The sequence below is a fragment of the Pseudorca crassidens genome, chromosome 1 (genome assembly GCF_039906515.1).
Source record: "Pseudorca crassidens isolate mPseCra1 chromosome 1, mPseCra1.hap1, whole genome shotgun sequence".
NCBI lineage: Eukaryota > Metazoa > Chordata > Mammalia > Artiodactyla > Delphinidae > Pseudorca > Pseudorca crassidens.
Genome location: NC_090296.1, coordinates 178,797,830 through 178,814,958, shown reverse-complemented (window position 1 = coordinate 178,814,958; position 17,129 = coordinate 178,797,830). Strand labels below are relative to the sequence as shown.

Below are 17,129 nucleotides of genomic sequence, written 5' to 3'. Positions count from 1 at the left end.
ACGTACTGAACGCTGGCAGCAGACCTCAGACCTCCCAAAGGGCAAGAAACTCCCCACGTACCTGGGTAGGGCAAAAGAAAAAAAAAAACAGAGACAAAAGAATAGGGACGTGACCTGCACCAGTGGGAGGGAGCCGTGAAGGAGGAAAGGCTTCCACACACTAGGAAGCCCCTTCGCGGGTGGAGACTGCAGGTGGCGGAGGGGGAAGCTTCGGAGCCGCAGAGGAGAGCGCAGCAACAGGGGTGCGGAGGGCAAAGCGGGGAGATTCCCACACAGAGGGTCAGGGCCGACCAGCACTCACCAGCCCGAGAGGCTTGTCTGCTCCCCCGCTGGGCCGGGCGGGGGCTGGGAGCTGAGGCTCGGGCTTCGGTCGGATGGCAGGGAGAGGACTGGGGTTGGCGGCGTGAACACAGCCTGCAGGGGCTGAGTGCACCACGGCTAGCCGGGAGGAAGTCCGGGAAAAAGTCTGGAGCTGCCGAAGAGGCAAGAGACCATTGTTTCGGGGTGCTCGAGGAGAGGAGATTAAGAGCACCACTTAAAGGAGCTCCAGAGATGGGCGCGAGCCGTGGCTAACAGCGCGGACCCCCGAGACAGGCATGAGACGCTAAGGCTGCTGCTGCCGCCACCAAGAAGCCTGTGTGCGAGCACAGGTCACTATCCACACCTCCCCTCCCGGGAGCCTGTGCAGCCCGCCACTGCCAGGGTCCCGGGATCCAGGAACAACTTCCCCGGGAGAACGCACGGTGCGCCTCAGGCTGGTGCAACGTTATGCTGGCCTCTGCCGCCGCAGGCTTGCCCCGCATCCGCACCCCTCCCTCGCCCCGGCCTGAGTGAGCCAGAGCCCCCGAATCAGCTGCTCCTTTAACCCTGTCCTGTCTGAGCGAAGAACAGATGCCCTCAGGCGACCTACACGGAGAGGCGGGTCCAAATCCAAAGCTGAGCCCCGGGAGCTGTGAGAACAAAGAGAAAGGGAAATCTCTCCCAGCAGCCTCAGGAGCAGTGAATTAAATCTCCACAGTCAACTTGATGTACCTGCATCTGTGGAATACATGAATAGACAACGAATCATCCCAAACTGAAGAGGTGGACTTTGGGAGCAACAATAAATATATATATTTTTTCCCCTTTTCTCTTTTTGTGAGTGTGTATGTGTATGCTTCTGGGTGTGATTTTGTCTGTATAGCTTTGCTTTTACCATTTGTCCTAGGGTTCTGCCTGTCCTTTTTTTTTTTTTTTTTACTTTTTAAAATTTTTCTCTTAGAAATTATTTTTTATTTTAATAACTTTTCTTTTCTTTTATCTTCTTCTTTCTTTTTTCTGTTTTTGCTCCCTTTTATTCTGATCTGTGTGGAGGACAGGCTCTTGGTGCTCCAGCCAGGCGTCAGGGCTGTGCCACTGAGGTGGGAGAGTCAAGTTCAGGACACAGGTCCACAAGAAACCTCCCAGCTCCACATAATATTAAACGGCAAAAATCTCCCAGAGATCTCCATATGAACGCCAAGACCCAGCTCCACTCAACGACCAGGAAGCTACAGTGCTGGACACTCTATGCCAAACAACCAGCAAGACAGGAACACAACCCCATCCATTAGCACAGAGGCTGCCTAAAATCATAGTAAAGCCACAGACATCCCAAAACACACCACCAGACGTGGACCTGCCCAACAGAAAGACAAGATCCAGCCTCATCCACGAGAACACAGGCACTAGTTCCCTCCACCAGGAAGCTTACACAACCCACTGAACCAACCTTAGCCACTGGGGACAGACACCAAAACAACGGGAACTATGAACCTGCAGCCTGTGAAAAGGAGACCCCAAACACAGTAGGTTAAGCAAAATGAGAATACAGAGAAACACACCACAGATGAAAGAGCAAGATAAAAACCCACCAGACCTAACAAATGAAGACGAAATAGGCAGTCTTTCTGAAAAAGAATTCAGAATAATGATAGTAAAGATGATCCAAAATCCTGGAAATAGAATGGAGAAAATACAAGAAATGTTTAACAAGGACCTAGAAGAACTAAAGAGCAAACAAACAGTGATGAACAACACAATAAATGAAATTAAGAATTCTCTAGAAGGGATCAATAGCAGAATAACTGGGGCAGAAGAACAGATAAGGGACCTGGAAGATAAAATAGTGGAAATAACTACTGCAGAGCAGAATAAAGAAAAAAGAAGGAAAAGAATTGAGGACAGTCTCAGAGACCTCTGGGACAACATTAAATGCACCAGCATCTGAATTATAGGGGTCTCAGAAGAAGAGAAAAAGAAAGGGACTGAGAAAATATTTGAAGAGATTATACTTGAAAACTTCCCTAATATCAGAAAGGAAATAGTTAATCAAGTCCAGGAAGCATAGAGGGTCCGATACAGGATAAATCCACGGAGAAACACGCCAAGACACTTACTAATCAAACTATCAGGGCTTCCCTGGTGGTGCAGTGGTTGAGAGTCCGCCTGCCGATGCAGGGGACACAGGTTCGTGCCCTGGTCTGGGAAGATCCCACATGCCGCGGAGTGGCTGGGCCCGCGAGCCATGGCTGCTGAGCCTGCGTGTCCGGAGCCTGTGTTCCGCAACAGGAGAGGCCACGACAGTGAGAGGCCCACGTACCGCAAAAAATATATAAATAAATAAAATCAAACTATCAAAAATTAAATACAAAGAACAGATATTAAAAGCAGCAAGGGAAAAACAATAAATAACACATAAGGGAATCCCCATAAGGTTAACAGCTGATCTTTCAGCAGAAACTCTGCAAGCCAGAAGGGAGTGGCAGGACATATATAAAGTGATGAAGGAGAAAAACCTACAACCAAGATTACTCTACCCAGCAAGGATCTCATTCAGATTTGACAGAGAAATTAAAATCTTTACAGACAAGCAAAAGCTAAGAGAATTCAGCACCACCAAACCAGCTTTACAACAAATGCTAAAGGAACTTCTCTAGGCAGGAAACACAAGAGAAGGAAAAGACCTACAATAACAAACCCAAAACAATTAAGAAAATGGGAAGAGGAACCCACATATCGGTAATTACCTTAAATTTAAATGGCTTAAATACTCCAACCAAAAGATACAGACCGGTTGAATGGATACAAAAACAAGACCCGTATATATGCTGTCTGCAAGAGACCCATTTATAGACCTAGGGACACATACAGACTAAAAGTGAGGGGATGGAAAAAGATATTCCATGCAAATGGAAATCAAAAGAAAGCTGGAGTAACAATTCTCATATCAGACAAAATAGACTTTATAACAAACACTATTACAACAGACAGAGAAAGACACTACATAATGATCAAGGGATCAATCCAAGAAGATATAACAATTGTAAATATTTATGCACCCAACATAGGAGCACCTCAATACATAAGGCAAATACTAAGAGCCATAAAGGGGAAATCGACAGTAACACAATCATAGTAGGGGACTTTAACACCCCACTTTCACCAATGGACAGATCATACAAAATGAAAAAAATAAGGAAACACAAGCTTTAAATGATACATTAAACAAGATGGACTTGATATTTATAGGACATTCCATCCCAAAACAACAGAATACACATTCTTCTCAAGTGCTCATGGAACATTATCCAGGATAGATCATATCTTGGGTCACAAATCAAGTCTTGGTAAATTTAAGAAAATTGAAATCATATCAAGTATCTTTTCTGACCACAACACTATGAGACTAGATACCAATTACAGGAAAAAATCTGTAAGAAATACAAACACGTGGAGGCTAAACAACACACTACTTAATAACCAAGAGATCACTGAAGAAATCAAAGAGGAAATAAAAAAATACCTAGAAACAAATGACAATGAAAACACGACAACCCAAAACCTATGGGATGCAGCAAAAGCAGTTCTAAGAGGGAAGTTTATAGCAATACAATCCTACCTTAACAAACAAGAAACATCTCAAATAAACAACCTAACCTTACACCTAAAGCAATTAGAGAAAGAAGAACAAAAAAAACCCCCAAAGTTAGCAGAAGGAAAGAAATCATAAAGATGAGATCAGTAATAAATGAAAAAGAAATTAAGGAAACAACAGCAAAGATCAACAGAACTTAAAGCTGGTTCTTTGAGAAGATAAACAAAATTGATAAACCATTAGCTAGACTTATCAAGAAAAAAAGGGAGAAGACTCAAATCAATACAATTAGAAATGAAAAAGGAGAAGTAACAACTGACACTGAAAAATACAAAGGATCATGAGAGATTACTACAAGCAACTGTATGCCAATAAAATGGACAACCTGGAAGAAATGTTTTCAAATTCTTAGAAAAGCACAACCTTCCGAGACTGAACCAGGAAGAAATAAAAAATATGAACGGACCAATTACAAGCACTGAAATTGAAACTGTGATTAAAAATCTTCCAACAAACTAAGGCCCAGGACCAGATGGCTTCACAGGTAAATTCTATCAAATATTTAGAGAAGAGCTAACACCGATCCTTCTCAAACTCTTCCAAAATATAGCAGAGGGAGGAACACTCCCAAACTCATTCTACTAGGCCACCATCACTCTGATACCAAAACCAGACAAGGATGTCACAAAGAAAGAAAACTATAGGCCAATATCACTGATGAACATAGATGCAGAAATGCTCAACAAAATACTAGCAAACAGAATCCAACAGCACATGAAAAGGATCATACACCAGGATCAAGCGGGATTTATTCCAGGAATGCAAGGATTCTTCAATATACGCAAATCAATCAACGTGATACACCATATTAACAAACTGAAGGAGAAAAACCATATGATCATCTCAATAGATGCAGAGAAAGCTTTTGACAACATTCAACACCCATTTATGATAAAAATCCTGCAGAAAGTAGGCATAGAGGGAACTTTCCTCAACATAGTTAAGGCCATATATGACAAATCCACAGCCAACATCGTCCTCAATGGTGAAAAACTGAAACCATTTCCACTACGATCAGGAACAAGACAACGTTGCCCAATAGTGCTCTCACCACTATTATTCAACATAGTTTTGGAAGTTTTAGCCACAGCAATCAGAGAAGAAAAAGAAATAAATGGAATTCAAATCAGAAAAGAAGAAGTAAAGCTGTCACTGTTTGCAGATGACATGATAGTATACATAGAGAATCCTAAAGATGCTACCAGAAAACTACTAGAGCTAATCAATGAATTTGGTAAAGTAGCAGGATACAAAATTAATCCACAGAAATCTCTGGCATTCCTATACACTAATAGTGAAAAATCTGAAAGTGAAATTAAGAAAACTCTCCCATTTACCATTGCAACAAAAAGAATAAAATATCTAGGAATAAACCTACCTAAGGAGATAAGAGCTGTATGCAAAAAATTATAAGACACTGATGAAAGAAATTAAAGATGATACAAAGAGATGGAGAGATATACCATGTTCTTGGATTGGAAGAATCAACATTGTGAAAATGACTCTACTACCCAAAGCAATCTACAGATTCAATGCAATCCCTATCAAACTACCACTGGCATTTTTCACTGAACTAGAACAAAAATTTCACAATTTGTATGGAAACACAAAAGACCCCGAATAGCCAAAGCAATCTTGAGAATGAAAAACGGAGCTGGAGGAATCAGGCTCCCTGACTTTAGACTATACTACAAAGCTACAGTAATCAAGACAGTATGGTACTGGCACAAAAACAGAAATATAGATCAATGGAACAGGATAGAAAGCCCAGAGATAAACCCACGCACATATGGTCACCTTATCTTTGATAAAGGAGGCAAGAATATACAGTGGAGAAAAGACAGCCTCTTCAATAAGTAGTGCTGGGAAAACTGGACAGCTACATGTAAAAGAATGAAATTAGAACACTCCCTAACACCATACACAAAAATAAACTCAAAATGGATTAAAGACCTAAATGTAAGGCCAGATACCATCAAACTCTTAGAGGAAAACATAGGCAGAACACTCTATGACATAAATCTCAGCAAGATCCTTTTTGACCCACCTCCTAGAGAAATGGAAATAAAAACAAAAATAAACAAATGGGACCTAATGAAACTTAAAAGCTTCTGCACAGCAAAGGAAACCATAAACAAGCCGAAAAGAAATGGGAGAAAATATTTGCCAATGAAGCAACTGACAAAGGATTAACCTCCAAAATTTACAAGCAGCTCATGCAGCTTAACATTAAAAAAACAAACAACCCAATCCAAAAATGGGCAGAAGACCTAAATAGACATTTCTCCAAAGTAGATATACAGATTGCCAACAGGTACATGAAAGAATGCTCAACATCATTAATCATTAGAGAAACGCAAATCAAAACTACAATGAAGTATCATCTCACACCGGTCAGAATGGCCATCACCAAAAAATCTAGAAACAATAAATGCTGGAGAGGGTGTGGAGAAAAGGGAACCCTCTTGAACTGCTGGTGGGAATGTAAATTGATACAGCCACTATGGAGAACAGTATGGACATTCCTTAAAAAACTAAAAATAGAACTACCATACGACCCAGCAATCCCACTACCGGGCATATATGCTGAGAAAACCATAATTCAAAAGGAGTCATGTAGATGAGGATGATTATAATTTTTGTGACTTTCTGTTTGAATTAAAAAAATAAAAATCCCACAAGGACTCAGAGTCAAAAAATATACAAATCAATTTTCACTGCAAAGTAAAGGAGCTGTTACAGTGGAGGATTACTGGACTGAACGTCAATATTATGACATAGTATGAGCGTGTTTCATATTTGGTAATTGCAATCATTGTTGCTTTTGTTGTAGTCATCCATTTACAATGCTTGGTACCAGTTTATTTATCTCTTGTAAAAATAAAATACAGTGTGTGTGTGTGAGTTGTGAGCAAAAAAAAAAAGAAAGCAGATCCACATGAAAATGAAGTTTAAATGATGACCAAATGGTTTGTTTAAGGTATTGGCCAATTGTGCATTATTTTGTTACTCTTTGTGTGTATTAAAGTATTTGTGTCAAATTAAAAAAAGAAAAAAACCCCAAAAACCTAATAGTACTACTACTATACTATATAAATACATGTTTTTATATATTAAATATAATATATATTTAATATAAGTACAAGTATGATATAAATATATAATACATATTTTATAGAAAAAAAAAAGAGTCATGTACCAAAATGTTCATTGCAGCTCCATTTACAATAGCCAGGACATGGAAGCAACCTAAGTGTCCATCAACAGATGAATGGATAAAGAAGATGTGGCACATATATACAGTGGAATATTACTCAGGCATAAAAAGGAACGAAACTGAGTTATTTGTAGTGAGGTGGATGGACCTAGGGACTGTCATACAGAGTGATGTAAGTCAGAAAGAGAAAAACAAATACCGTATGCTAACACATATATATATGGAATCTTAAAAAAAAAAAATGGTCATGAAGAACCTAGGCATAAGATGGGAATAAAGATGCAGACCTACTAGAGAATGGACTTGAGGATACGGGGAGGGGGAAGGGTAAGCTGGGACAAAGTGAGAGAGTGGCATGGACATATATACACTGCCAAACGTAAAATAGATAGCTAGTAGGAAGCAGCCTCATAGCACAGGCAGATCAGCTCGGTGCTTTGTGACCACCTAGAGAGGTGGGATAGGGAGGGTGGGAGGGAGGGAGATGCAAGAGGGAAGAGATATGCGGACACATGTATATATATAACTGATTCACTTTCTTATAAAGCAGAAACTAACACATCATTGTAAAGCAATTATATTCCAATAAAGATGTGAAAAAAAAAAAGACAGACATGAAAACAGAGTAAGTGATGCTTTGGCTTGATAGAGATGAGTAAACAGTTAACAGTTATTTTGGGATATGACCATATGGGCCCCTCCTTTTGTCCAAAAAATGATTCAAAGGTATCACAATCATCACTACAATGAGGCGATAGGAGCGTGGAGAGGGAAGAAGAAAAATGTGAGAGACATTTAAGAAACATAGGGGTCTAATGTTTAGAAAACACACCTGCTGTCCTCTGAACAGCTAAGTCAGTGAGCACTGTCACAGGACACCTAGTGACCCAAATTTCTCTGAAAAGATTGCATGTCCTGATAGTGAAATCTCTGCTGCAGGATGTACTAGGTCAGGTTTTTGTTTTCTTTTCATTACGGAAGTTGCCATCACTTCAAGATTACAGAATAAATACAAACTACTCGAATCCTCGTCTTCAGTCTAAAGATGCAAGTGACTCGAATCACGCTAAGGGCCTTTCAGGTAACTGAAAATAATAACTTCTAAATATCCAGTGACAAATTCCTGGCCACACCGAAGAGTACAAACTCAACTATTTTAAGTAGGCCCAGGCCCCCGACAAAAGGGGAAAGGAGGACACAGGGTGGCCTTAGCCGTCTGTTAAATTAATAATCCTTGAATTTGTGACACATAACAATGGAAGATATCCTGTGTTCTACTGTTAAGGATATTTTAAGGGGAGATTCTTGGCCATGGTGAATTTCAAGCACCTTAGTTGAATTGAGAAAATATTTGTTGAGCGGTAAGCCCTTCCATAGAGAATGCCTATGTATTTAAAGCATATGAAATGTCATTTTTACTTACCCTACTGTCTCTATATATATCGAATACAACTGCAAAGGAGAAAAAACCTGAAGTTAGTAATGAACTTCTATTTTCATGATCTACACCTCCTTTTGAAAATTAAAATGCGTTTTATTATTAGTTACTCAAAGGACTTCCTGCTTCTACATCTCAAAACTTCAAACATAAAAAGGCATCCTGCAATGTTTTACTTATATAATTTTGTTTTCCTTTTCGCGATCCTCAGCCATAATCCCTTACGTTTAAAAATTCAAACCAAACACCAACATCGTCTCAACCAGTTCACAATTAGAGACAGGTTATCTATATCAGAGAAAGGAGCATCAATCACTAACTGCTTGATGGGGAATAAAATGGGTAAAATCTGCAATAGAAAAGCACACTATCTAGCCATGCTTAGGGCATGATTCACCTTTTTTAAAAGTCAAACCTGCCACAGACCCCAGGCTTGGCAAGTAGAAAAACAGAAACCATAGCAGATATAATTTGACAATGCATGAAAACTGTCTCATACACAATACTTTCAATACTTACTGTCAACTCTTAAAAACAACTCACAAATATCTACTTTGTAACTGGTGCTGTCTGATCATTCAAATAAAAATCTAGAAAGGCAGATCAGTCAACTAGCTAATTTAGTCCTAATAACAGAAGCATGTGGTTCTCTGTAGATAGACCCTTTGAAATGTATAATAAAATACCTCAAACGACAGGAGAGAGAACCATCTCAGTATTAAAAAGGGACTCTGGTTAAATAACGTAAAATTAACATGCAAACCCATCAGCCATACTATCATATAATAAAATGCTTGAAATACAGTATTTTGAATCCAGTTTTAAAATATGTACCACCGTGAAATAAGGTTCGGTAACATTATGCATGTCATTTCCCTGGGCCAATAAAAAATACTCACAGTCTTCATCTAAGAATTTATACTGTATGTGTTTCTTGAAAAAGTCTTGTATGCATCTGCAAATCTCTTCCTTTTGTTTAGAAATATGATCATAATATTGTGTGTAGTCCCTTTGAGAAATACCTGACAAGAAAATATTTTGTATTTCATTATTACACAATATTCTTTTCAAAAACACCAATATGTGATTTAAACCTCTTTTTGAGGAAACCATTAAAGTAGATCGAATGAATATGGCATCATACATTAGTCAGCATTTTATATAGATATAAAGCTTATCAGTTGTAAATGTTCAAATGGCTAGCTGAACCCTACAATTCCATATTGCCATGCATTCTTACTTTAGAAACAGTAGTTATTTTTATTGAGTACAATGGGAAGAATTCAAAGTCATAAAAATGTTTCTTACGTAAAAAATGAAAGAAGCAATTTTAAACCTACCCACATAGTCAACTGCTGCTTCTTTGATTTTTCCAATGAACTGTCTAAAAATTGGCATTCTTTCCCACTTTCTTTGGGAAAACGTAAAATACCCCTCACCATACGTCTTCCATAATCACACTGCACTTCACGGTCTATTTTCCTTGTTCATACGTGCTATCCTGCCTTCACAAGCCTGATGTTTCAAGCCATGGAAAAGTAAACATTCCTTTCTTCAGAGTGACTTGCTGACATTATTCCAAAAAGACTAAAGGGAGTATTGTAAGAACTCCTTTAATCTGCTCTAGACCTAAGAAAAAGTTCTCTGCTCTGAAAGAAGGGCTTCCAACCAATTTCTTAATCACATGCCAATATGACTCCCTTCTTTAACTGTACTTAATACTGCAGTGTTTCTTTCAGAGATATATAACAATATTATACAATAAATTCAAACAACCCCAGTGTATTTCAGGTAAGTTAAATGTCAACATCACATTCAATAAATAAATAATGTTGATCTGATTCTGTTCAAATCACACTTTTCTTGGTTGAAAATCAATTCTACCTCATGGAAAATGTGCTTAGACAAAATAAGAGCAAATTATCTACAATATTTAGCTTGAATAAATCATAGCAGACAAAATAATAACCTCAGAGGAAAGAAAATGGGTGCCTTTTAAAGCAATGTACTTCTTTGCATATTTTCTCTTGCTAGAATAATAAACAGTGCTTCAATAATAGAAATAAATGTTCAAAAACTGGGCTTTTTACGCTGCTTAAAATAAGCAGTGTATTGCCAGTAATACCTAGGAAAGCCCCAGAGAGAAAGCAGGTAGTATTACACACATCCTGAGAACAGTAAAGGCCACCACTTTCCTCTCTGGAATCCAGATTGACGTGATTCATCAACAAGACTATTTTCTGTGGAAACAGAATCTGGCCTCAGGACCCTTGTCGATACAGCATTCCAGAGAGTCAGTGCCAATTGGTTAGAGGTAGCATCTGAGATAAAAACTGATTGTTACCCTTGTCTTAATTACTAAGTAATTTATTTCCATCAAAAGCTTGTCTTCTTTTAACAATTACTTTCAAAGGTTTAAAAAAACAAAAAAACGCAAAAACCTCACCAATAAGCTTATTTTCCTTGACAAAACAGCGGAACTCAGCACCAGGAATTAATTCACACCATTTTCGAAGAACAAGCTGTAGACAAAGGAAAAAAGGGACACAACTATGTAACAAGAGAATATTTACTAGTCTAATAAACAATTTTATGTTGAGACCATATCTTAACAATTGCCATTATCAAGTGTTTTGGTTTTTTTTTAAAAAAAAGGCATCATAAAACATGCCTGACATGATATGTAGGGAACAGAGCTATGATCTATTAGTCTAACAGAACAGGGGAAATTGTATTAAAACTCTTTATGACAAAATGTGCCTTTGTCATTTATTTACCATTTTGGGAGTTCTGACATAACATACAACTCAAAGGATGATATAGTCACATCTTATCATCGTTGGGCCATAAGTTTCCCTATAATTCATATGTTCCTCACTCCTTTAAGAACATCAAAAAGTAAAATAATTTCCAAGTTATCTACCTTAAGCATCATTCTGTAATACTCTGATAAAATTATTACGGCTTATCACAAAGACTCACTAAAATCCTTTCATGATTTTCCCATTATTTTAAAGTAATACAATTCTACCAATGGCCCAATTCATAAATGGGTTTATTACTATAACATTATTTAATATGTGCAAATTCTCATATTGTTGTAATTTATAAATAGTACAGTTGACAAATGTATGCTTCTGAGTCTGGTTTTAAAACGTTCTTTGGAAAAAACTAGTCCTGTCCTTTTGAAGTATTAATTGTAATCAATGACAAGAGCCCCCAGCCTCCCGAATCCTGGCATACACCTCTTTGCCCCTCAAGACCTAGGAGATAGGACTTGAATTACTCTAGGCCCCATTCCAGGAATCCCCCCAGTGGGCTCTGTACCTTCCCATGCCACCCAGTTTCTTGTACATAACATTCGAGAGTAAGCCCATACCCCATGTTGTACTAGGATAATCTGACACAAGTCTCTCTTCTAAGGGTGAGCAGCTGGGTCTTATTCACCTTTGCGCTCCCAGCACAGGTATGTAATGCCTAGCAGTGCCTAGGAAATGTTTGTCAAGTGAAACATGGAATGGTAAATATTTAAGAGAAGCAGCCACTAAAAAACATGATATAAAAAAAATTTAATGAACTGTGAAAATGCTCATACTATGTCATAAGTGAAAAAAAAAAGTGGCACATAAAGCATCTTATGGAGAGTGTGTATATGCGCACAGGTGTGCACACGCACACACACGCGCACACACACACACACACACACACAAATATCTCAAGAAAGGGAAGTTAAAGGTCAAGATGCTAATAATACTGAGGATATCTGGGTGGTAGGCTCCTCATATTTTCTTGTATTTTTAAATTTTTGATAGTAGGTTGCTTTCCTTAAAAAAAAAACCGTAGTGTTAAAATATGTCTTAGAAATTTGAAGTGTGCTGATTCCAATTTTCGTTATTGTGAGCTCTTGGTCAAGCTCTGTATGTGCCACCTTTTGAAAAAGAACCTAATTATTAAATGAAGAATCCCACACTAAAAAATTACACTGTTGTTACCTATTAAAAATTGATACTGGCAAATATATTTTCTGACAGCTACAGTAATTTTTATGTAAGCAACAAATAAATACGCAATTATTGCAAACTGACATTAAGTTTTCGGAAAATTTGCATTATCTATTGAAATAACGTTTTGGACAGGTAATACAAACACTGTACTTGGTTTTTTAAACAAGGTAAAAGGTGAGTCTTCCCCCCAAACAGTGTCTGTCCTCCTCCTCACAGGTAACCAGTGCTGACAATTTCTCATACATCTTTCCAGAAGTATTCTATGAATACATGAGCATATAGTAGGTATCTTTTTAAATACACACAGACGCAAGCACATGATACCTAGGATTTTGCTTGCCACTTTTTTCATTTTAATTACTTTCAATTTCCTGGGCTTTTAAAACTGGGTTTTAAACCCTATGCACTAACATGATGATGGCATATTCCCCAAAAAGCAATAAAAGAGCAAACTGCCGGTGAAATCAATCTCGGGGACAGATGATGACATTACAACAAAGATTACGTCGCAGGGCAAGACTAGGAAAACAATCTTTTTCATTTTTGTGTTTCTAGCACAAAGTAATAAGATATAGCAGGTGCTTGATAGATGTTTGTTCAGTGAAACAATAGATATGAATGTATTACATACACACGATTAATGTTATAAAAAATGTTTAATGACCTGGGAAAATGCTAATATATTACATACCCCTCACAAATGGTATGTAAAGATCTCAATTACAAGTGCTAAAAGATGTAGGAATTGTTTGGTGGCTTGGTGAAGAGTCAATTACCTGTTCACAGAAGATATGCCACTATATACACTCATCACACTAAGAATTACTTAGTACAGGAAGTCAGTGGACAACTTTTGAAAGCATGTGTATATACAAGTGACTGGAAGCAAATAGATGACGAAGAAATTAAACTAACAACAACATCCAAGAACACTGCCCACTTCAAGGGTGTGTGTGTGTGTGTGTGTGTGTGTGTGTGTGTGCGTGTGCGTGCGCGCGCGCGCGTGCGTTGTGTATACCTTCAAACCAGGAAAACATGGGTTTGCTATTGGGGGACGGGGGAGGGAGTTGCTATGTTTCAACTCTTATTACTATTTCTAATAAAGTTTTCCACTGTCCTTTTGTTCTTACTTCTATATGTAATCTGTAAAGTGAGAGAACCATAGAAAAAATAAATAAAAATGGTAAAATGGTGGTGACTACTTTTCCTTGTAAATCAGGTTAAAAAGCTTAAACAGGGGGCTTCCCTGGTGGCGTAATGGTTGAGAGTCCGCCTGCTGATGCAGGGGACACGGGTTCGTGCCCCGGTCCGGGAAGATCCCACATGCCGTGGAGCGGCTGGGCCCATGAGCCATGGTCGCTGAGCCTGCACGTCCGGAGCCTGCACGTCCGGAGCCTGTGCATCCAGAGCCTGTGCTCCGCAACGGGAGAGGCCACAACAGTGAGAGGCCCGTGTACCGCAAAAAAAAAAAAAAAAAAAAAAAAGCTTAAACAGGTTAAGCTGGATGGCATGAAGGTGTTTGCTTCATTTCAAAATATGTATAATATTCCATAGTATGTACATACTGTGTATATACTGTATGTGTATGTACATAATACATGCATTTTATGTGTATATTTCATAAATTTAAAAATTCAATGGCTCTAGGTTCCCAGAGAAATTAGTCCAAAAATTTGATTCATTTCACTTAAGAACAGAAATTCTCAATACGTCTTCATCTAGAATTATCAATTTTATTCAAGATCAAAAAAAAAAAAGATTCTTACCTCATATTCCATACACGGATCTGGGGAATCATCAGTACAATGAATAAATCTTTGAGGGAAAGAAAGGCAATTGAATCTTTATTTTATGGTTGTCAGTTTATGCATACACATTACTTATATTTACTTATATTTAAAGTGGGAGTAAGGTTTTACTAAAAGCTTCCAGAAACACGAGACTAATTCAAATTCAATGAACATTTATTAAGCACCGTTCAGTGTCAGGCGTTAGCCTAGGCACCCTGAAATGTTATTTGTTATTTCATTTGTCCTCAAAACAACCATATGAGCTACTATAATCTCCATCTTTCTGTTAAAAAAAAAAGGGCTAAAACTAAGGAAAGAGCACATTTAGTGACCAAGCCAGGAGTATAACGCAAACCCACTCTAGACTCCAAATGAGGGTGAGATGGCACTGTTGTTTTATAATTCTCACTGTGCTCTTCATGGCTGAACCAGAAGTCTAGTTCTCTGCTGACATTAACTCTGCCACCTAAAGCCACAAAAAGTTCATCTAATCCTTCTCCCACATCCCATTTAAAAATAGCTGACAGAAGAATTATTCATTCCGCCATTAAATATATTGCTTCCTCCTCTAAAAATCCTCAGTTTCATGGACAATTTTTCACATCCTTTATTAAACACCCACCTATACCAAGGGCTGGCGAGGCACTGGAACACCAAAATGACTAAGAGTCCCTTGTCCTTTAGTCTGGTGAGGAAAGCCTAACAAGTACCCAAAGAATTTCAAAACACTGAAAATAAAAATACTGTGATGGCACAAAGGAAACACTGATTAGCTCTTCATGTTTGGGGGGAGGGGCTTCATTTGACATGAAGAGAAGGGTCTGTGTTTGAGGCAAAGGGAGAGAAGTGAGAACTATGCACAGGACTACTGGAGGTCAGTACTGATGGGTGTGGAGGGAAGAACTGCCAAAAGATGTGGCTGGAGAGAAATTCTGGACAAGAAGGACTATCCAGATCATGAAGGGTCTTGTTTGCCTACGCAGAGAGGTTGTGATTTATTATACAGACAAAGGGGGGCTAAAAACGTTTCTAAACATGTGAGGGAGATCATTGCACTTAGGCTTTAGAAATATCACAGGTGGCAACGGTGCTGGAGAGCCTGGGGGAATGGGCGGCAGGTTGGGAGGCTGAGAGCCCAGTTAGAAGGCTCATTGCAACAGCCCCAGCGAGAGACGAGGGGCCAACTAATGCGAAGGCAGAGGAGAGGGAGAGGAGAAGCTCTATACAAAGATATTTAGGAGACAAAGTCAGGGCTACTTGGTGCCTGATTGAAAGTGCAGGATGAGGGAGAAAGAGGCCAGATGACTGGGGTGGCTGCTTGATGACTCGCTGGATAATGAGGCAAATACTATTCACTAAGAAGGAAGAGCAGGTGATGTGGATGAGGAAAACATGGGAGCTAACTACGTTTGGGTGGGTAGTGTTGGAGAAGTCCTGGGAGAACCACAGAGAATGTCTAGTAAGCAACTGGAACAAGGAAACTCAAGAGTGGGTGGAGGTGAAAATAATTATCTGGAAGTAATCGTCCTACTGGTATAAGAGCTAAGGTCAAGGATGGAGACAGAAGTGATCAGTCAGCTCATTCAGATAGAAACCTAGGGAATACCAACAATTCAAGAAGCAAAACAGGTGGTCAAGAGACATTTTCATAAAAAAATACACAAGCAAAACAAAAAATAGTTTTAAAGACATCTTAAGCAATTTACAAGTAGAATTAAATTTGAAAAGCTTTTAAATTTCCCTGAATGTTTGATTAGGTTGGAATTCTCTGCAATCATTTATGACTTATACTACAAACAATAACAACACAAATAAGGTGGTTGGCTAAAGTCCTCAGAAAATAAGAACTTTTATTGCCACTAACAGTTGGGCACTAATGGATATAATCTGAATGATAAAGAAAGATACACACGGGGAGCTTTGTTAAAAGGCAATGGGCTTTCTCCGTATTAGTGAACAGGCACCAGGTGAAGCATGTACATCTGCCATCTCATTCCATCCTTGCAATAATCCCTGAGAAAGTGCTATTATTATTATCCACATTCATCGCACAAGGAAACCAAGGCTTCGAAAGGTGAGAAATGAAGTCAGTGGTGGGAGGGCACTAAACCACGTGTGGAACTGCTCCTCTCAGAGGTGGAGGTTCTAGAGCTGTTTGTTATTGCTCTCAGATTTCAGAGAAACCACAAATACCAAATGGATCCAGAGAAAACGTAAGTCCTGGATCATCTCCTTTAATAGCTCTACATAATATATTCTTCATTATTCTATTTTTTTTCAATTTTTAAAAAATTAATTAATTTTTGACTGCGTTGGGTCTTCGTTGATGCACACGGGCTTTTCTCTAGTTGCGGCAAGAGGGGGCTACTCTTTGTTGCATTGCGCGGGCTTCTCATTGCGGTGGCTTCTCTTGTTGCGGAGCATGGGCTCTAGGTGTGCAGGCTTCAGTTGTTGTGGCATGTGAGCTCAGTAGTTGTGGCTCGCGGGCTCTAGAGCGCAGGCTCAGTACTTGTAGCGCGTGGGCTTAATTGCTCCATGGCATGTGGGATCTTCCTGGACCAGGGCTCAAACCCATGTCCCCTGCACTGGCAGGCGGATTCTTAACCACTGCGCCACCAGGGAAGTCCTATTCTTCTTTATTGTAAAAGAGTCCCTCACCTTTTTTTTTCTGGTTTAACAGCCTAAATATTTTAATTAGCAAAAAACACTAATTCATTTATGAATT

The 17,129-nt window shown here is 39.0% G+C and overlaps 1 protein-coding gene across 2 annotated transcripts in view; it reads right to left on the bottom strand.

The window, feature by feature from the left end:
• CDC123 (cell division cycle 123) overlaps nucleotides 1-17,129 on the bottom strand; it is a 57,058-nt gene that overhangs the window by 9,809 nt on the left and 30,120 nt on the right. For both annotated transcript variants that reach the window (XM_067701341.1, XM_067701352.1), the window contains 4 exons: nucleotides 14,381-14,429; nucleotides 11,057-11,132; nucleotides 9,510-9,632; nucleotides 8,596-8,624 (listed from right to left, as the gene is read on the bottom strand). In XM_067701341.1, the coding sequence (XP_067557442.1) occupies nucleotides 8,596-8,624; nucleotides 9,510-9,632; nucleotides 11,057-11,132; nucleotides 14,381-14,429 (277 nt within the window). The remainder of the gene's footprint in view (nucleotides 1-8,595; nucleotides 8,625-9,509; nucleotides 9,633-11,056; nucleotides 11,133-14,380; nucleotides 14,430-17,129) is intronic.